General features: G+C 40.3%; 1 protein-coding gene across 2 annotated transcripts in view; it reads right to left on the bottom strand.

Moving 5' to 3' along the window:
- The window catches only part of ATP9B (ATPase phospholipid transporting 9B (putative)), a 378,894-nt gene extending 367,547 nt beyond the window's left edge, over nt 1–11,347 (bottom strand). For both annotated transcript variants that reach the window (XM_063451645.1, XM_063451646.1), the window contains exon 1: nt 11,210–11,347. In XM_063451645.1, coding sequence (XP_063307715.1) covers nt 11,210–11,283 — 74 coding nt within the window. In that variant the 5' untranslated portion in view covers nt 11,284–11,347. The remainder of the gene's footprint in view (nt 1–11,209) is intronic.
- Between the last annotated feature and the right edge of the window lie 11,068 nt (nt 11,348–22,415).

Below are 22,415 nucleotides of genomic sequence, written 5' to 3'. Positions count from 1 at the left end.
GCAAAAAAAAAACCCATAGGAGCACAACATCAGCATGTTGTGCTAGCACTTTGGTAACACGGACATAAAAGTAATAGACAGGTTGTCCACAACCACAATGAATGTCAAGATAAGGGATATAATAAAAAAATTATATATATATATATATATATATATATATATATATATATATATACACACACACACACAATATCTCACAGATATGAGTGAGTACACCCCTCACCTTTTTGTAAATATTTTATTATATCTTTTCATGTGATAACGCTGAAGAAATGACACTCTGCTATAATGTAAAGTAGTAAATGTACAGCCTGTATAACAGTGTAAATTTGCTGTCCCCTCAAAACTCAGTGGTTTACTGACTTTGCATCTTTTCCTAAGTTGTGTTTAAAGCTGTTGTGTACAGCAAACACAGACTCAAAGGAATCCATGTTTAAAATGGAATGAGGCAAAAATGTGATTCTTTGTTAAAGTAATTTGCATATGCCCACCCATAATCCTTTGCGGTAGTAACATAACTGCAGATTTGTGATTTCTGTGGGAAAAGCAAGTCTTATGGGTTGACTAGTGTGCAAAACATGGTACAACTGTCAGAGCACTAAACCGGATTGCCCATCGGGAAGGGGCACCAGTTCTACTCCTGTCCACAAATCCACAGACACAGAAAACGTATTTGACAGGCTGGACTGGGAGTTCATGTTCGGAATCTTGCACGCACTGGGCATCGGCCCAAGGTTTCTATCCTGGATATTGGCTTTATACACTAACCCATCGGCCAGACTATGAGTCAACGGAGCTTTATCAGAACCAATCGAGATTTTCAATGGAACGCGACAGGGCTGCCCACTCTCCCCCCTCCTCTTCGCGCTGACACTAGAACCATTCCTGAACAGAATTGGGAGCAATGAGACCATACACAGCATGCAGGTGGGGAAGACCAGTCACAAAGTGGCAGATGACCTGCTCTTCATGGTATCGAACCCTGCAACCTCACTACAACACATCATGACGGAATTCAAGAATATGGCGCACTCTCCCACCTTTGCATTAACTATACCAAATCAGAAATACTGGACTTGGCCCCTAATCAAGAACTGCACCTAGGCATTACACATGCAGTATCTGGGAGTATGGCTAACCAAGGACCAGGCAGATCTGTTAACGCACAATTTTCAACCAATGCTGCGGAAGGCAGTGGAAGAGTTCAAACAGTGGAACACCCTCTGTATATCGTGGGTAGGCCGGATAAAGGCGGTTAAAATGACACTGCTGCCACAACTACTGTTCATATTTCAGTCTGTGACCATAATCATACCACGATTCTTCTTTAAAATGCTCAAGTCAGAATTCCAGAGGTTGATCTGGAAAGGCAGATCACCCCCAGCTGACGCTGCCTAAATCGAGGTAGGTCTGGCATAGCCTGACTTTGAGAAATATTACCTGGCAGCCCATTTCATGAGTATTGGTTGGACAATCCAACGAAGCAGTAAGGAATGGGTTCGCTTGGAAGAAGACAGCATACGAACCAACCTCAGAGCCCTGCCATGGATTGACAGGAAAGGAGGAAGTGGGGTAGCTGCACAGAACCCGTTCAACACTGACCCTATGGCATGGATACGGGGCCAAACATTACCTGACGAAATCGCCAAGTCCCCTACGGGGCAGCCCTGACTTCCCAGCAGGCATGCAGGGCGCAATGGGAGGAAAGCTGGGAGGAGCCCCTTTCCCCAGAGTGAAGGACGTCTCTGCATAGGAAAATCAGTCACATACACGTGACATACCATGTCTAATATGTTATCACTGACTATTATTATTGAATTACTTTGATATGAAAGTTTTTTTTCCTCTGTGTAGGAAAATCTGTTTTTTTATATACTTGCTGTATCAATAAAGATCTATTTCACACAAAACATGGTATGAAATAAATTGCCATATACCTAATCCAGATTACAGGCTACAATTTCTATGCACTAACAAAAAAGCAGACACAGAGAAGCCATTCGCGTTCCTTTAATTTTAAAGTTTTTTTGTTTTGTTTTTTAAAGAAACATTATTTACCATGTCCCTTAATCCTCTAACATTTGAATCAAAAGGATGTCCAGAGACTTAATGGAAAACACTTTCCTTCTAAGATCAACCCCTACAAGCCTGCAAAAAAAAAAAAAAAAAAAAAAAATCACACCTAGGAAAGTGTCGAGCCTGTTAGGAGGTACTTTAGCTACTATTGCCCTTCATGTCCATCTACCTGGCCTGTGTATTACATACCATATGGAGCTAAACTATTTATTCAAATGGCTCTGTATCTGACTTGATTTATTCGTTATTCTGTATTCCTGGCCTCGGCTTGACCTGATTACTCTGTCAGCAGCCTGTGCTGGCTTGTTTTACTGACTACTATGACTTTTGAATCGCCTGAACGTCCCTGTGTACATTAAACCTCTCCACTCTAGGGTCATTATCAAGGAAACACTTCAGTATTAGGAACACATAGTTGTAATTCTAACATTAAAGTGTTCTTTTGACTCCCCTCCCTGCCGGCAAATAAAGAGTTAGAGAACCCATTTTACACTTACCTTATTCCAGCGCTGAGGTCCCTCAGCGCTGGCTCCTTCTCTGCATCGTCCAACATCACCACAAAGGTTATATAGGACCAGAAAATCCAATTTGTCAAATTTCCAAGGCCTTGATGTAATATTTTTGGATAGATTTTTCAGAATATTTTATATTTTTGGATAAACTTTTAAAATTCTTAAATATTTTGAAATATTATATCGAGAATTATTTTAATATGATACATTTTTTATATTTTGAAAAGAAAACAATAACATTTTAAAAGATTATCCATAAATATTAAAATCAATTAAGAAGCCTTACCCAAATATCCCATTTAAAAGGCAAGTTATAAAAGTGCTGATTTCTATTTGAAATCAGCACTTTTATAAATAAATAATGAAACCCCACCGTGACCGTCAAACAGAGCATGGATTATCTCACAAACTACTGGCCTACTGGTGTCCCATTCAGATGCTAAAGCTGGACTCCCAGGAGGAGCTGTTGAACTTGAAGGTGAGATTTACTTGCCTTTACTCTGCCACTGCACTGGTTTTGCTATAGGGAAACTTTGGGAGGCTGGTGCACATGCGTGGCAAATCAACACTACGCAAATCAAATGCTCACTAGGAGCAGCATTTTATTTAGAACAGAGTCTGAATGGGTTCCCTGCAATGGAAACATTTATACAAAGCTGCAATGTTTTACTTTGCAGGGTTAAAACTAAAGTGGTAGCAGTCAGAACACTTCATTAAGATGAAGTGGTGTGGGTCCTGTTAGTGGTCTATTAATCAATGTAAAAATTGTCAGGGCTATTTTACTAGATTGGAATTTGCCAGGAATTCAAATTAAAGGCAAAAGTAGCAAAACTGGAAAAATTCTCCAATTCAGCTACTTTTCCAGTTTAGCTACTTTAGTCTTAGATTTTAAATTCAATACGAATTCAAATTGAATTTCCATCAATTCTCACTTTAGCAAATGTCCCTGATAACAAGAGTCTCAAAAAGTTTCAGCTGGAATCATCGTGGTCTATTTAAGTCTGGAGTCAGATATAGAGAACTCATTGTGGTCACTCTAACAAGAGGCCTTTAAAATGATAGTCTAATATAGGAGTAATCCACTGTCTTTTTTCCCATTGTCTCACTGGGATGGGGATTAAACACAAAATATGATTTAATAAAGATTTAACAGTTGAAATATGAAGTAAAAAGGGTTTGCAACATATCTGTTCATTATTATTTCATGTTCTGGCAGAGTTGGTAAAAAGTTCTGGTTAAATGTGGGGAACAATTTGCGTTGTAGTGTAGAAATGTGCAATACATCTAGACCATGGGTTGCCAACCTGGTCCCTACCGCCCATCCCGTTTTGGGATTCCAGGTGGGCGGCAGCAGAATCCTCCCTCCGTCTAGAGAAATGAACACTTTATTCATCTCTCGTGCACTCAGTGGTAAGCAGGAAGTGCAAGGTTGCAGATGCGAGTGCATGAAAGCGCGAGCGTGTGTGCCTGAACGCGCATGTGCGCCCATATCGCACGGGCATATGGACGTACGAATGCGTGTGCTCGTGAACGAGTGTAACACGCGGGTAGAGGAAGGGGAGGAGTTGGAGTAGGTAGGGGGATACACGATAGCAGGGAGTGGAGTACTTGGAAAATAGGAGAAAGAAGGAGCAGAGTACTTGTAAAAAGGAGAAAGAAGGAGCAGAGTACTTGTAAAAAGGAGAAAGAAGGAGCAGAGTACTTGTAGAATAGGACAAAGAAGGAGCAGAGTATTTGTAGAATAGGAGAAAGAAGCAGCAGAGTACTTGTAAAAAGGACAAAGAAGGAGCAGAGTATTTGTAAAGAAAGAGCAGAGTACTTGTAGAATAGGAGAAAGAAGGAGCAGAGTACTTGTAAAAAGGAGAAAGAAGGAAAATAAAAATATAAAAAGGAAATGGAGTGAATTGTTCTTGGTTAATAATAATAAGTGGGCTACCAAGCTCAGCCTTCCTGCAAGGCATTGCTATAAGGAAGGTAAAAAAATATAAAAAAGGAAAAAAAAAGTGGGGAGGGGAATGAAGAGGGAGACTGATGCACAGATGAGAAATCATATTATGAGCAAACAGATAAATAGTCTGAATATCACCGAAAGAGGAGACCTTTGTTTGTTCCTTACGAAAATCGAACCAGATATCAAATATTTAGTCTCACAGCATAAGCCTCAAGGATCTCATTAATCACTAGTTAAATGTAATTTCAATTTACTTTATTGTTTTCTCATTAAACTTTATAAAGTTAAAAACATTCTAAACATGCATAAAGTTGAAATAAAAAGATAAATGTACGAAAAAAATTTTAAAAAACATACTCATTCTAAAAAATATTCAGCACTTGTGCGAAAACTGGTGGGCGGTAAGGAATTTTTTCTATCAAGAAAGATGCATTAGTGGGCGGTAGATAGAAAAAGGTTGACTACCACTGATCTAGACTTTCAAAGCATATCCATTTAGGAAAGATTACATTTAAAAATAAAAATGTAACAAAAAAATGCTTCAGAAGAAATGCTTCATTTGGCAAGAATATAAACCAATGTCTAAATTGTAGTTTGAAACATATTATACATGTGAATAATACTGATCCAGTAATGGCTTGCTTGAAAATAAAAAAATCAATTTTAGGAACCACTAACCAAGCAGATGGCTGCCACCCACCTCAGATATTATAATCAGTGAGCCAGACTTCCTTCTTCACCTAACATAGCATTCTTTAATATTTTCTATTCAATGGAGTTTGCAAATACTGTGCTATAAAATTCACATAGTTTGATTAAAGGAACACTGTAGTACTATAGGGCCCTAGTCTATATATTTGTGGTTAGGGTGATTTTTGTGGACCATTAAAAACGGTGTCTACTTGAAAATAGCAATTATATTCCCAAAAAGAGGATGCGCGGTCAGTGTAGCTACCAGCTACACAGTGGATAGGTTCTCCTACAATTACATTTTTTGGGAGGAGGGTTGGGGACAATCAAATAACAATCAATCACAATTAGTTATCATAGTAATGGACATTCGCATCCATCAAGCTAATGTATGAGCCAATGGCTTGTTTTTTGTTTTTGTTTTCTCTTTTGAGTACAAAAAAGCAAACAACATTAAAATAGATCAGAGCAATTAAAAGAAGGTAAAAGCATAATAAAAAAAAAAAAACTCACAAACTGGGTAACCATGACATACGGGCTGATGTACCTAAAGCACTGATTAAAGGAAAGATTCCACAAAGGAACAGAAAAAGGAAATATAGTGCTCGCCACTAATATTGGCATCCTTGTAAATATGTAAAGCAAAGAAGGCTGTTAAAAATTGTCTTTTGATCTTTTGTTAAAAACAATACACATAAATACTCTGCTATCAAGGATAGCAAACTGCAATCACAACACAGGTTTACCCAAAATAAAAAAATACAGTGAGTAACAATATATGTGGCAAAATTATTGGCACATTTTTTAGTCAATATTTGTGCTCTTCCTTTACCCAAACTACAGCTCTGATTCTGTGCCTATAAATGCCACATGAGGTTGGAGAATGCATGGTAAGAGATCTGAGACCATTCCTCAATACAGAATCTCTCCAGATCCTTTAAATTTCAAGGTCAACGCTGGGGGACTCTCCTCTTCAGTTCACCCCACAGGTTTTCTATTGGATTCAAGTAAGGGGACTGGGAAGGCACAACCTTGATGTAAACCATTTTGTGTTGATTCTGTTGTATGTTTTGGGTCATTGTCCTGCTGAAAGATCCAACCACATCTCATGCTATGTTTCTTAAAAAAAAATGTCCAGGTCCTCTAGCAGAAAAATGTCTACAAAACATTTTAGAGCCACTACCATATTTAACTGTGGGCATGATGTACTTTTCCGTATGGCTACCTCTCTGTGTGTGCAAAACCCACCTTTGGCATTTATAGCCAAAAAGCTCTATTTTGGCTTCTTCTGACCATAGAACCCTATCCCATTTGAAATTCCATTAGTGTCTAGCAAACTGAAGATGCTTGAGCTTGTCTTGGATCAGAGTAGAGTTTTTCTTTAAACAACTTGTGAAGATGTGGGGGACGTCTACTTGTAGTTTTGCAGACTGTCTGACCCCAGGACGCATCTAACTTTTGAAATTCTCCAACTGTGATCCTTGGAGATTTGGCCAATCAAACTTTTCACAGATCATTGAAACAATATAGACAGGTTGATTCATAACATTTCCAGTTGACTGGAACTTCTTTATTATTGTCATGATGGCAGAAATAGGCATTTGCAATGGTTTTGCTATTGTCTTATAGTCACTTCCCATTTTGTGAAGCTCAACAACCTTTTCCTGCACAGCTATATTCCTTGATATTTCCCATTGTGATACATGACTAAAGGAATTTGGCCTAACTGTTACCTCATATTTATACCCCTGTGTATCAGAAAGTCATGCTTGAACAATTTCCTAGTATTAGTCACCCATTTGTATTAAAAGTGTAAAATATCAATAGGAATATAAATATATTTTTAATTCATAGGGATGCAAATAATTGTGCCAAACATAAATTTAACAAAAGTTGTTTTTTTTTTGTGTGTGTGTTTGCAATTGTTTGATATCAATGAGGAAAGAGTATTTTGTGTAATTTATTTACGAAAAAGGTTAAACAATAAAGATAATTTTCAATCTTCTTTGTTTGTATGTGCCAAGGGTGCCAATATTAATGGAGGGCACAATAGGTTAATTAAGTTACAAAAGTTGATGTAAACATGGAGGTCTTCATAAGATAGGTCATTCCACATAACTCAAACAGGTGAAAAGAGCCCAATAGCATATTATTGCCATTGAGGTAAAGACAATTGAAATATGGAAACAAACTGAAACTTTACATGAGTCTGCAACACAGTTTTTGATTTTTTTTTTATGACATAGCTGTACATGCTTTAAATCAGAGATTTCAAACATTGGCACCCCAGATGTTATAGTCTACAAACCCAGAATTATTTTAAAGGACCACTATAGGCACCTAGACCACTTCAGCTTAATGAAGCGGTCTGGGTGCCAGGTCACTCTAGGATTAACCCTTTCTTCTGTAAACATAGTTTAAGAGAAACTGCTATGTTTACAATAGGGTTAATCCAGCCTCTAGTGGCTGTCTCACTGACAGCCACTTCCGCGTTTCTCACTGTGATTTTCACAGTGAGAAGACGCCAGCGTCCATAGGAAAGCATTGAGAATCAGAAACAAAGTTGACTTGGAATTTTTTTCTAAATTGTGCTATTTTGGACTTAAACCTATAATCTCCCTGATGAATTCTCAAAAATGCAGGTTTACTGGCCAATGATACCTTGTGTGTCCGAACATGGATTCTAAACAACACAATCAATATAGGCCTCCCATAATGTTTAATTTAGATCTAAAGAGGATCAGAGTTTCTTTTATGTTGTCACCATAAGCAACTGACAAATTATTCTTGGCTTTTGGAGCATAAATTGGGTAGTCTAACATTACAAAATAAATATCATAGTGAATTGCCTCAGCCTTGTGCACCACGTAAATGGTTGTAAGTACAAATTTAGTAGAAAGGATATGAAAAAGATTTAACCAAGTGCTGAAAGAGATTATGTTCAGAATGGAGCTGATAATTATTCTAACATCAATATATAAGTAATGGTTTTGTTGATGAGAGGCAGAAGAAGGAAAAGTAAGAATAAGGGCTAGTTATATTAAAGGGAAACTCTGGCCACTCTGAAGATGTTATGGCGCCAGGAGGTACAGCTTAAACCATTAACAAATGGAGAAATGGTCATTTGGAAACATGACACATAGAGAGTTAAAGTAATTTACTGTGAGAGGTGCAACTCCACCTCCAGCAGTGTCATTAGCAGAGTTCAGGCTAGCTTATGTCAATTCTGTGTTTAAAAGGCATTGTAGTTGGCCCGCTTAGCAAGCTGGCAAACAACGGCAGCACGGCCCAACCCTCCATTTCGCACAATTTCTCTCTGACATCCATGTTTCTATAAACAAACCTGCTCCACAAGCCCGCACAAGCCGATCACTCCATCCTGCTGCCCCCTCCTCAGGTCACACGGACTGAATGCTCCACGAGGACGCGCAACTCGAAAAGGGATATAGAGGACTGCAATACTTACCTTTCGGTGCCAGCGAACTGCTCCTACTCCTGGTTCACACGAGCCAAATACAACTGACTGCCACTGCTTCCCTGCATTAAGTTAGATTCTGCCTGCTTGAATGATGCATCCTTATATAGTTTGAATTACGTGATGTCACATACGCCCGTAAAGAGCCACATCTAATAGGTGACCCAATTATCATATATTTTGTAGTCGCATAGATGATATGGTCTAATCAGAATATGTGTAAGCCTACATAATACTTACTTGAACCCTTGCTCAGTGCCCTATCATGGTTTCAACCTTGACACAAGTTTAGTGCTTATAGTAAGTCTCTCTTGATTTTCTGATATTAACCTTGGCTTGTATTTGACTTTGTGTATTTCTGGTATCCTGATCTAGCTTGTTATTTTCATATATCCATATTTCTATTATCCTGACCCTGGCTAGTGGCTTTGTCTTTATCTTTATTATGTTAAGTCCGGCATCTCTAAAGCCCGGTAATACATCTATTTAGTCCCTCTATTTGTGGGTTTCGCCTTTTCCTGTAAGTTGGAGTAATTACCACGTGACACATCCCTCCCTCTGCATTGAGGGAGACTGACATCACCAGAGAATGATTGAGCTGCAGGGAGAACTTGGCCTTGGCATGGGAGCCCCGATAAGTTTCCACTTTATTTTGTAATTCACTTTTAACTTTATGGGGAACATACCAGTAAGGGTTACTCTAATTAAAAACAGTGTTTTATTAAAACATGGTTTTTGGTTGCAGTAATCCTTTAACTGTATATATATATATTATATATATATATATATATATATTAAAAATTACCTAAAAATCACTCCAAGCAGGTTTACTCCACTCACGGGTGAGCAGATGTGTGATAATAAATGACAAACTGCATTCCAAAGTTTCTAGCATGCAACTGCCTCATTAAGTGGAGAGGTACTACTCATCACACAGTTAGAAGCAAGAAGACAAGGAAGGTCAGATTACATCAAATCAGAAATATCTTTCTTAACTATACGTATGCTAGCACAATGTATATTTTAACTTTTACATGTTGTATACATCAAATCATGTTAGACATGTCAATGATTCTTTTATGATGTATATTATTGTGGTTTCTCTTTAATATAAAAATTGGCACTTTTATATTAATTTGTTTCCGTCATCTGTCTGCCATTCAGAGAACTGGTACTTTTACTTCCTGGTTTGATTAGCTGACTGGAGCTAAACTCAAGAAGCAGGCAATTGATCAGATCATCTATTTTGCAAAGACTTCTCATTGAGCTGCAATAAGAGGTCTGTGATTACACAGTCACAGCAAGTCTGGATTGGGTTAGAAAAGGGGGGTTTGCAAAGCCTTCAAACGTACATTAGCATCTTTTGCAAGCTGTTTTTAGATATACCACAATGAAGAAAATTCATAATTAAATTAACAGAGGAGTACATTAGGGGTATATCAACTGAACTGTTTTTTTTATTTGTATTGGCAGTGGAGGGTCTCTTCAATCCATTCCCAAAGTCTTAAAAATATTTAGCGTATTTAAAAACATTAAAGCCAAATCTCACACAGAAAAAAACATACATACAATAAAGTCATTCTCTACTAGTAAGTCATAACAATGCTGGGATTTCTGTGAAACACGAGTCATATGACACCTAATTATGCTAAGCATACATCAGTTCATCATCCCAAATAAAGTTATCAAAACTATTTTGTTTAACCCTACCAACCTTTTAATTAACTTAAAAAACAAAACAAACAAAAAACTAACTTTGCTTTACTGAATAAAATTTACATAAACAGGCAATCTGTGTGAACCCACTGAAATCACTCAACTTTACTGATAGCACTACCTCTGTATATAAGAGCAACAAGCGGTTACATATGTTTTAGGGGTCTCAAAACATGTCCACAATAGAGATACAGTACATTTACAGCTCAATATAAACACCTCATTTATGTAAAAAGTAATAGCATCTCTGCTCATGCATATTCGCTTTTTCAACACCGACACAGTGTTAAAAAAGCTACTTAATTACTTCCTGATCTACAATGTCACTTATTAGGACTGGCTTTCCAAACTTGGATTAACAAACTGCAAAATTAACTATCCAGGGGACCCCAGAGGAAGAAGGGATGACCTGGAAACCATCACTGCTGGCTACCCTGTGGCACCCCAGATGTTTCTGAAATACCTTTCACATGATGTTCACATGCACAAACCCATTGCCCAGACTAGTCATTTTCATAACTCAACTTCAAAAATCTCTGCTTATCATTATTATTATCATTATAACAGCTGTCCATGTGTTCTTATTATGCTCTGACCCTGGATGCTGCCCTGTCATGGTTAGACAGTGGTCCAGTCCGGGGGAGATAAAGTTGTCTGTGTAAACAGAGCCACAGCCTGTGTGAGTGCCATGGATACAGTGCTCACAGGAGGAAGGTGTGTCCCTGTACAGCAGGTGCCTCTCTCCTCCCCCACCTTCCCCTCCTCCTGTCCCCCCGTCACTCCTCTCACCTCCTCTTGTTCCTGTCTGCCGTGTAATACGCCGCTCTCTTCTGCACCGGTTGCAGGGGAATGCTGTCCGCCATCTTCCGCCGCCGCACGGGATGACGTCACTGGCGAGGAGGCAGCTCGGATCGCGGAAGAGCAGGAGACAGAGAGGAGTGGGGATGTGACGTCACGGTCAGCTGACCCGGCGGCTTGCTGTTACTGCTGGGAGTGTGCATTGGGGACAGCCAGGGATGTTATCCACTGAACTCCGAATGGAGAACGTTCCCACCTCAGATAGTGTGGCCTGTGTTTTACAACTCCGACTTTATGGTGGATAAACCCCACACTGACTGGGTTATCAACTCAACTAAAAGAACACTTCAGGCACCTTAACAACTTCATGTAGATTAAGTAAGTTGTTATGGTGCCAGGAGGTCCTCGGTGCACTTTTACCTTCAGGAAGGTTTAACCCCAAAGTTGCCCCCGTACGATCTCAGCTCGCCCCAGGCGGCATCAGGGCCACTTTGATATTGAATTTTAATTCCTTATAGTTCAGACCAGACGCGTGCAAATAATATCGATCATCTGTGAACTTTCACGTCGATAGACGTTAACTTACTGATATTCTGTACGTTTACCATTTTGAAAAAATAAACTATTTCTAAAGGTAAGTGCACAAAATATACATGCCAGGATGCAGTGTGTTTAGACAGGGGAGCTGTTTGTGTAATGGATGAAGTGTGTATATAATGAATGCAGAGTGGATGAAGTGTGTATATAATGAATGCAGAGTGTATGTAGTGTGTAGAGTGAATGCAGTGTTTGTGTAGTGTGTATATATAATGAATGCAGAGCGTGTGTTTGTGTAGTGTAAGTAAAGTGAATGCAGTGTGTGTATATACTAAATGCAAAGTGTGTGTATATAATGCAGTGTGTGTGTTTCTGTAGGTATGTAATTTGGGGTGAGAGGGCATTTTTTATTAAAACATTTTTTTTCAAATATTTAATTTTTTTTTTTTTTTTTTTTTTAGTCCAGCGGAATCCATGTCTTGGTTTAGATCATATTTGGCTGTGAAATAATATCAGGTGACTGTTCATCTTATCATTACCACATAATGTGACCAACTGGGTTTCCAAAAATCAAATGGCTGCATTTCATTTGTAGAGGGACTGAAAAGAGGAACTCACCTAGAACTGTTCAGCTAATCACAATAAAATGTCTCAGATGTTATGATAGGTGGAATCAGTATTTCATTTATATGTGGAAGAATCTGTCAATACCTTACTAATCACCATAAATTATGGTGAATATGTATAATTGTTGCACGTGATCAGAGGGGGCCTGCAGTAAGAGCTTACTTACCTTCCCAGCAGCTCCCTTCAGCTCCCTGTCTAAATCTCGCGGCCAGCGTGCCGCGCTGAGCGTTGCCATGGTAACCCGTGGCAAGGCTCTGACGGCCACAGGACTCGCGAGATTTACACAGGGAGTTGAAGGTAAGTAAGCGCTTACTGCGGGACCGCCGGGCTTGTCATGGGCCCGGCGGTCCTGGTATGTATTATCGGCAATATCGGTATCTTTAATGGCTGATACCGATATTGCCGATAATACTGAATATCAGCCAGACCAATAATCGGTCGATCCCTAGTAAATAACCCTGTCACAGAGCTTAGAAGGCTTATACTGTGTAATAAAAATATACCAGTATTCAGCCAAGGTTATATACTAAAGTGAGAATTCAAAGTACATTTTTAAATTTAAGGTCGAAGTAGCCAAACTGGGAAAATGATTTAGGTCTGTTATACTTTCGGTTTGGCTACTCTGGTCTTAAATTTCAAATTCAGTTTGAATTCTCACTTTAGTGAACAACCCTGTAAACCAGTGACGGTTATCTTTTGAGGGCACTTGAACCTGCTGTCTTCAGCCTTTGCAAGCCCTTCCCTTTTTCCTCATCCCAGACTTTGTGCTCCAAACAGGTCTGTCTGATTAAAAGCCAAGTAGGTGTTTTTGCCCCCATAGGCCATAACCTATAAAGTCCCCTTCAAAGACATTGCCCCACACATACCCATCCAACTCTATATTCTTGGATTGGCTCCCAAGAGCCGAATCGCTACAGACTAACATACTTACCTTTCTTTCAGTGCAACTAGACAGTTCCCCTGTATATCCACCCACTGCACATCGGACAAGTTGGCTCTATATAGGTTTGAGAGACCTATCCACAGTGCGCATCTGATTCCCGGGTGGCCTGGTTAAACCACTCAGGTACGCCACCTAAGGATACCCCCCGCAGTCTACATTCCTTGTTGTTCGCACACAGCAACTGTAGGCAGTATACCTTTTTGTACATAGTTACGATAGTTAGTTTATTTTCCTTTTCTTTTTTTATTCCATTCCTTCTTCCTCCACCTGTCTACATCCACCTCGTTCCCGTCCAGGAAGACCGGTGCGGGACTTGTCGCACAACCACATTCCCTAATGGCCAACGCGCGTATTGTTACACTTAACGTTAAGGGCCTAAACACTCCTGAAAATCGCTCCATGACACTTAATGAAGTACACACACTAAAGGTGGACATAGCCTCCCTGCAAGAGACACACTTTAATAAGGGCGCAGCTCCCACCCTTCGAAACAGACGTTTCCCGACCGAATACTTTAGTAACGTTACAGACACCAAGGATAGAGGGGTGGCAATCCTGTTCTCAGCCCATGTGCCTTTTACATATTCCTCTTATAAGACTGATGATGCTGGCAGGCTTCTCCTGGTCAAGGGCCAAATAGGTCAGACTGCAGTCACACTAGCAAACACATACCTCCCCAACAGACGCCAATATAACACATGCAAAAAACATCTCAAAGCCATAGAACAATTCGCTGAGGGTATTCTAATCCTTGGAGGAGACTTTAACCTATCTTTAGATTCACTAATGGACACGACGTCCCGCAACATGCACAGATGGCAAAATTGCTAGACCATGGACAACTATATAACTGTTGGCGCTGTGGGGATATTTATGGGATAATAATTGTAAACAGAGAGAATTACCCACTAATTTAATTCTCAGATCCCAAAGAACGCTTATCGTTATAAGTGAAATGTATATCATATAATAAAATCACAAATTGTTATAAAAATAGATACAGTTTATTGTGACATTTTAAATAATAATGAGTAACATGCGTAACGATAATCAATTTAATATTCAGTATAAAACAATATGCAATACAATGTGGCAATACGTTTCCTGGTTAATACAGTATAGAATCTATAGCATTAGCTGTCAAGAGATTTATGACCCTTTCACAGAGAAACGAAGTGAAACTCACACACAGAGCTGCAGCGTAGAGCAATAAAGCCATAAAAACTTTCAGCTGGCAGTTAGAAATAACCCTTTCAATGTTGGCTAGACCTCTTCTAGGGATTTAAGATCTATTTTATGTAATTTTAAATAAAATAACATTTAACCAGTCATCAGCCATTTACTTGAATCCATCCAATTAAGAGAAAATCTTACTATGTTATATAAGCAGATATTTTTATTAATTTGTCTAACAGATATTTTATCTTATTTTAGAGCAAATCAATACAGCTGGATAAATATCACGATATGCTAACTTGTGATATGTCACAGAAATAAACACTTATCCCAATTTCATCTGCAGTATGAAATGGTTATAAATATATATTTCTTAGTTAATTAAGATTTCTAAATATTGAAATCTGATCGCGATTTTATCCAGTCATATATCATGCTATTAGTTTAATTTAAATTAATTAATGAATTCAGCATAATTACCAGTAAATAGATATTCTCACCAGATGTTCTCAGGTAGCTTCAGGAACTTGTTTGTCATGGGTCTCTTTCTCTGCATTACCCCTCCTGGCTCTGCCTTGATCGATCTCTCAACCTCAATCTTTGAATGTCGAGAGTGTTGTAATGCCTCTCTCTCCTTCCTCTTAACTTTTTTTTAAAGAAAAAGTTTCTTTGTTCGTCACTGGCTATGAACCAATCAACACTGTGGGTGTGGTTCCCTTCTAGGTAACCATTTTAGTATTTGGACTCAAGATGGCAGTCTTGTCCCACTAAACATACCTATCCAGGAAAGAGTTAACTTTTCCTGGTGGCTATTTTGACGTCATTTACGTTATCTATATGGTGGCTATAATTTTAAGTATCCTTTCACTTCAAAGGGTCTTCTTGAAATTTCTTCAGACTACGCGTCTCCATTTTCTGTAATAATTCCTAATATGACAGTTTGTGCACTAAATATGAACTTCTACTCACAATGGGACTTTGTACATATAGAAAGTAAAAATTAATTATTTAATCTTCTCTGTCACCTATGTCTGGGTTTAGAATTTATTCTATTCCATTAGCATTTTAGGCAGTCTGTCCATCCCCCGTTCTCAATGTCTTATCTCTTTGGTTTGTATATACAAGACATTCTTAGCCCTGGCTCAGTTTTAGAGAAAGGATAGACATTTTGTGTCTTTTGTTAACTTGAATATAACAAAATGTAGTCTGGTATGTTCATATATACTTCAGAATATACACTTTGTATTTTTATCATAGCACAAAATGTCTGCCGATATAAATACCCTGACAGCGCACCACACACCGAACTGCCAAAGACTTCTCCTTCTTCTCGCCTGTCACACACGTGGACATGTTCTTCCACACAGAATCCTCCACCAGGTACAATCCACCAGTTACGGTTTGATCACGTGGTCAGACCATGCACCCCTGTCTCTTGCTGTATAAATACCTACCATCCCACAGAAATCGTTCCAGTGGAAACTGAACGACCTTCTTCTTAACGATCCTGGAGTAGTATCCCATTTCAGAGATTCCATACAAAACTACTTTACCATCAACTCAACCCCATTCTCACCTTCACCCATCAAATGGGAAGCACACAAATGTGTGCTACGGGGCAAGATAATTGCACTGTCATCACGACACAAAAAAAACAGAGAGGCCAAAAATCACACTCTCACAGACGAAATAAGGACACTAGAAACCAAACACATAAGAGATATACGACTAAGCTCATACACGGCTAAATGTTCAGCTCTGCAAGACTTAAATGCCAAAATCAAGCGCGCAATCCTGCTCACGAAACACTCTTATTACTCCCACGTGGGCAAATGTGGCCGCATGCTCACAAACTCCCTAAAACAACAAAGATAATCGACCTTCATCTCTAAGATTAGAACCCCCTCAGGTGCCCTGTCCCATAAACTCCCGGACATTTTGACATCTTTCCACAACTTCTATACTAACCTCTATAACCTTAGGGACTCCCCTCCTTCGGACCGAGACATTGAACAATTGCTTTTTTCTAGAATCCACCAAACTATCCCCACAAACATCCTACCGACTCTAGATGCACCCATCTCCTCGGACGAAGTCCACTCAGCTATATGACACCTCCAACTGGGAAAAAGCCCAGGGCCAGATGGCTTTACAGCCTCTCTGACAGAGCCCTTTACACAAGCATTCAACTCCCTTGCTTAGTCGGCAACTTTCCCCACAGCAGCCTTGGAAGCCCACATAGCCCTCATACCCAAACCCAGTAAGGACCCAACTGTGGTAGCTACCGCCCAATTTCCCTGATAAATTTAGATTTGAAAATATTTACAAAATTACTGGCCACCCGCTTAAAACCCATGCTCCAAACCTTGATCCCCTCCGACCAAGATGACTTCGTCCCCAATAGAGAAGCTAAACACAATACCACTAAACTTTTGAATCTGACATATATGGCACAACGCCTTCCGACTGATAGCCTCTTTCTCTCAATTGACCCGGAAAAGGCATTTTACAGAGTGGATTGGTCGCTTCTGATAGCTACCCTGCAAAACCTAGGTTTCGGATCCCATTGGATAAGATGAATGCAAGCCATCTATTCCACCCCCACAGTGTGGCTCAGGATAAATGGACAACTCTCAGAACCAGTGCACATAAAATTCACAATCTATTCCCAAACACACCGGATGTTTGCTAGAAGTGCTCTCAACCTGGGGCATCCCTCACACATATTTAGTGGCACTGCCCGCTATCCCAAATATATTGAACCAATATTGTGATAATGACCAAAACAGTGACAGTCATACAACTGCCTCACACCCCACAAACTTAGGTGTTCCTGATCCTACCAAGCCCACTCCCCAAGGTACAAAAATCTCTAATTTACAGCGGCCAACCTACTTATTCCAGCAAAATGAAAGAGTCCTGATGTTCCCACAGTCAGAGAATGGATCGCTAAAGTAGATTCACTCAAAACCATGGGAGAGATCCATGCCTCCATCTTACATAGATATGCACTCTTCCGGGAGACATGGGAACCATGCATAAGATTCACAGCCGACACCTAAGCCTGACCGCCCAGACTACGAATCCTTACCTAACTGGATATTACCCCAGACGGGCTATAAGCCTTGCAGATTTGCAGCACTTTCCCCTGGTCTACAGTCCCCCCCCCTTCTCCCTGTCTCAAAGCCCTTTTCTCATTCTCCTATCCCCAAATTCTAAGATACAATAGACTCGCACAACCTCTTGCTCTAGCCCGGTTGAGCAGCCAGACTCTACTCCCTAGCCTACTCTTTGTTTCTCTATTACCTCATTATAATGACCCCTGCCCACACATTTGGTACTCAGTCCTAGGGGACAGCCGATACCACACTGCCTCGCCATAGATCCAACAGACCCATCCAAGCTGGGGCTCGAGATAATTGCGGAACCCAACATTCACACAATACCCCCAACATTCCATGGAACACGGTAGTACCCCAAAGCCGCCGGAGGTACACAAGCTTTCACATGGTCCCAGTCACACAAATGAACACAAAGGGTTCCCGGAAATGTGTTCACTATACAGGTACGAAAATACTCAACATGGAAGGGAGATATTGCAACATTGAGTAAGGTTAATCGTACACTTGTTAATATAAGACACAAAATCCCAATTTTGTACTATCTGGAATATCTGAATTACTATTTCAGTACTTTATTGTATATCTTGAATTTCTTCCATAAAAATCATTTAAAAAACAACCTAAAATAAATAAATATTTGAACAGATTCCTACGCAACCAGGAGGCTATTGACTCTAGCCACGAATCAGCTCATACTTAGCACCTCCGATGGCCACCTTTGTTTATGTTATGTAATACTCGGTACCACGAGGGTAGTTGCGTTGTATATTGTGGCTTAAGTTATGGCCTGGAAGACTATCCTACAGTTGACATCCTGTCTAGATAATAGAGGTGGCTCAGTTACAGTTATTATGACTACATTTTCAATTGTCTCGTTGCAATGTGTATACCTATCTCAATGTAAGTCGATCCCTTTGATGTAATCTTGTACACCCTTCTTGCTTTCTGTACCTTATTATTATGACTATTATAAAAACCAATAAACAAACAAAAAAAAATAATAAATCCCGATAGTAAAAATAGCTTTTTTTTTTTTTTTAAACCAAAACACGGCTGTAATGCAAGAGGAACAGTTATCAGAAACCAGCCATGGACTGCACAGTTTGACCTTTTGGGGCTCATTAGCATGGCACTAGTTCTAGTTTGCAAGTATATGTTTTTTTGGTAGTCTATAGCTTGGTGCCAGAAAGACTGTGTACCACAAACAAAATTTGGATTGACAAGGCAGACAGAAAAATCACTTAAAAGAACTCTATAGTCACCTAAACAACTTTAGCTTAATGAAGCAGTTTTAGTGTATAGATCATCCCTCGCGGGTTTTACTGCCCAATTCACTGCGATTTAGGAGTTAAATCCCTTTGTTTCTGTTTATGCAGCCCTTGCCACACCTCCCCTGGCTATAATTTACACAGCCTGCATGAAAAAAAAAAACTGGTTTCACTTTCAATCAGATGTAATTTCCCTTAAATGATCTTTAAGTGTCTAACAAGCTATTAACATAGCAGGGGATAAGAAAATCTAAATTAAATAGAACTTGCCATAAAGAAAAGATAAATGTTGACTCTGTACAGGAAGTGTTTAGAAAGGCTGTGCAAGTCACATGCAGTTAGGTGTGACTAGAGTTCATAAACAAAGTGATTTAACTCCTAAATAGCAGAGAATTGAGCAGTGAGGCTGGAGGGGCATGTTCTATGGTATGGTATGAAGGCCGGGAGGTGCAGGGAATGGTAGCTGGATCTGAAGAATTTAAGATGGCAGCGTGCACTGACAATGTTATTCTCACAATAGCAGACCCATTGTGATCACTGGCCCCTCTGCTCGATTTGATTAGGTAGTACGGCTAGATCTCAGGATAAAAAATTATTATGGATAAATACAGTGCTATGCCGGTGCACCTGTCGGATGCCAATGCTGAAAGAGTTGGCTCCACAACTCAGTTATGCCTAACTGGCCTCTCTTAGGTACTTATTATTATGATATTATTTATATAGTGCCAACAGATTCCACAGCACTTTACAGTGGCTGGACGAACAAACATGTAATTGTAACCAGACGAGTTGGACACGCAGGAACAGAGGGGTTGAGGGCCCTGCACAATGAGCTTACATGCTAGAGGGAGTGACACAAAAGGTAAGGATATTATTAGACTGACAGTTGCAAAAGAGGAATCAGTCAGGAGCTATTAACAGTTTAATTGATACGCTTTTATGAAGAAGTGGGTTTTTAATGATTTTTTGAAGGAGTGGAGACTGGGTGAGCATCTAACGGAGAAGTGAAGTGAGAAGTCTTGAAGGCAAGCATCAGAGGTGGGAGTACGGACAGAAGATAGACGTAAGTCTTCAGCAGAGTGTAAGGACCTAGATGGGACATACTTATGTACTAGGGAGGATAGATAGGTGGTCACAGCATTATGTAGAGATTTGAAAGAAAGAACCAAAATTTTAAATTGAGCCCTATATCTTACAGGAAGACAATTTAGGGACTGACAGAAGGGTGGGAGGTGTGGTCGAACAGGAAGATGAGCCTCGCTGCCACATTCATTATGGACTGTAGCGGCACAGGTTGGGAGCACGTAAGACCACTGAGAAGCGGATTACAGAAGTCAAGGTGAGAAAGGAGAGTGGAGTGGACCAGTACCTTAGTCGCATCTGGTGTTAAGTAGGGTCGGATGCACGCAATGTTTTTGAGATGGAAGTGTCAGGATTTGGTGATAGACTGAAGGAGGTGTGAAGGGGAGGTCGGAGCCAAAGAGAACACCTAGGCAGCAAGCCTATGTGGTGGAGCTGATGGTAGCACCGTTGACTTGGAGGGACACAGACACAGGAGTAGCAACACTTGAGGGAGGAAAGATCAGAATTTCAGTTTTGGTCAAGTTGAGTTTAAGGAAGTGGGCAGTCAGAGATACTAGTCAAGAGGGACGGGGAGAGATCAGGAGAGGACGGATAGATTTGCGTGTAGCATAGCCAGAGAAAGAAACACTGAAAGAGCGCTTAGAGAGGTAGGAGGAACACCAGGAGAGAGCAATATATTGTAGAGCGATATTGCTGAGGATGATAAGAAGCTGTTGATGTTCAACAGTGTCAAAAGCTGCAGACAGGTCAAGGAGAATTAGGATTGAGTAGTGACCACGAGATTTTGCAGTGAGTAGATCATTGGATACTTTGGTCAGTGCCGTTTCCACAGAGTGCTTAGCGCAGAAACCAGACTGAAGCAGGTCTAGCAGAGAGTTGGACTCGAGGAAGTCTGTCAATCTTGCATACACAACTCTTTCAAGGATCTTAGATGCAAAAGGCAGTAGCGAGATAGGACGGTTGTTGGACGGGGAGTTAGGGTCAAGGTTGGGCTTCTTTAGAATTGGGGTTGCAGTTGCATGTTTGAAGGGCGATGGAAATCTGCTAATTAGGCAATTTAGGCGGCTGCCTAAGGCCTCGTGCTTGCTGGGGCCTCATGGCCGCCTTAATCGCCTTAGGCACAGGAGGGGGCCTGGTGGCTTGCTCTGTATGCCGCCGGGTGCGAGGCCCCTCCACACTGCCTGCCCTGGTGTAGAGCAAGCCTTCTGTCTGCAGCTCCACCTGGAGAGCTGCAAACTGAGGTGTCTCGTAATCTCCAGCCAATAAGAGCGTTGCCGCAGATTACCATGGCAACGCTCTGCCTGGAGATCACAAGACTTACCACGTGGTCTGCAGACCCACCCCACAGCCCCCCCACCCACGTTACAGCCACCCCACCCACTCACAGCCCCCCTAGCCACCTTATAGCCCCCTACCCACTCTCAGCCTCCTACCCACCTTACAGCCCCCCTACCCACTCACAGCCCCCTTACCCACCTTACAGCCCCCCTACCCAGCTTACAGTCCCCTCCCTACCCCACTCACAGCCCCCCTATCCAACTTACAGCCCCATTTGCTACCCACCTCACAGCCCCCTTTGCTACCCACCTCACAGCCCTCCTACCCACCTTACAGCCACCCCACCCACTCACAGCCCCCCTAGCCAACTTATACAGTTGCAAGAAAAGGGATGTGAACCCTTTGGAATGATATGGATTTCTGCACAAATTGGTCATAAAATGTGATCTGATCATCATCTAAGTCACAACAATAGACAATCACAGTCTGCTTAAACTAATAACACACAAAGAATGAAGTGTTGCCATGTTTTTATTGAACACACCATGTAAACATTCTCTCCTTCTAGTCTTGTTGTTCTCTTTTTAGAATATGATGATTATGCTATGGAGATTATACTAACCCACCTTATCAATCATCATCTACATTTATATGGTATTTAGCCATCTTTCTCTTAAAAAAAAATAAAAAATATATAGAATGACTGGAAATTTTCTACATCTATTCTACATGTTTTAGATGGATATTGGAAAATGGCACTAAAACATCTCTTTTCTCTCTCCTTCTTATCTCTCGTTCACCTCCTCCCTCTATTATCTGTCTTCTCCTATTATTTCATAACAATGATAGACAATAGTACTCATTATCTCATTCTTATATCCACATGAGCATATAATGTTTCACCCACATAAATGTGTATTCTTCTATCTATATCCTTAACTGTATATGTATTTCTCAAGTTATTAGGTGTTACTTTACATCTGCTCTTCTCCAGTCCCTCCATTTAGGGAGGGGAGTATATTTGGGAGAGGAAATTAGCCTCTATTTTATTTCATGCTTGTCCGTTCTTATTTATTTAAAGTTCTGAAATACTTAATTTCTTCTTCCAGCCATTTACTATTATAAAGATTGACTAATAATAGCCTACGCTGGCTATAAATAGG

Source organism: Pelobates fuscus, chromosome 4, assembly GCF_036172605.1.
Source record: "Pelobates fuscus isolate aPelFus1 chromosome 4, aPelFus1.pri, whole genome shotgun sequence".
In the NCBI taxonomy this organism is placed as follows: Eukaryota; Metazoa; Chordata; class Amphibia; order Anura; family Pelobatidae; genus Pelobates; species Pelobates fuscus.
Note: the sequence above shows the minus strand (reverse complement) of the source record. Positions and strands in the feature narration are given on the sequence as shown.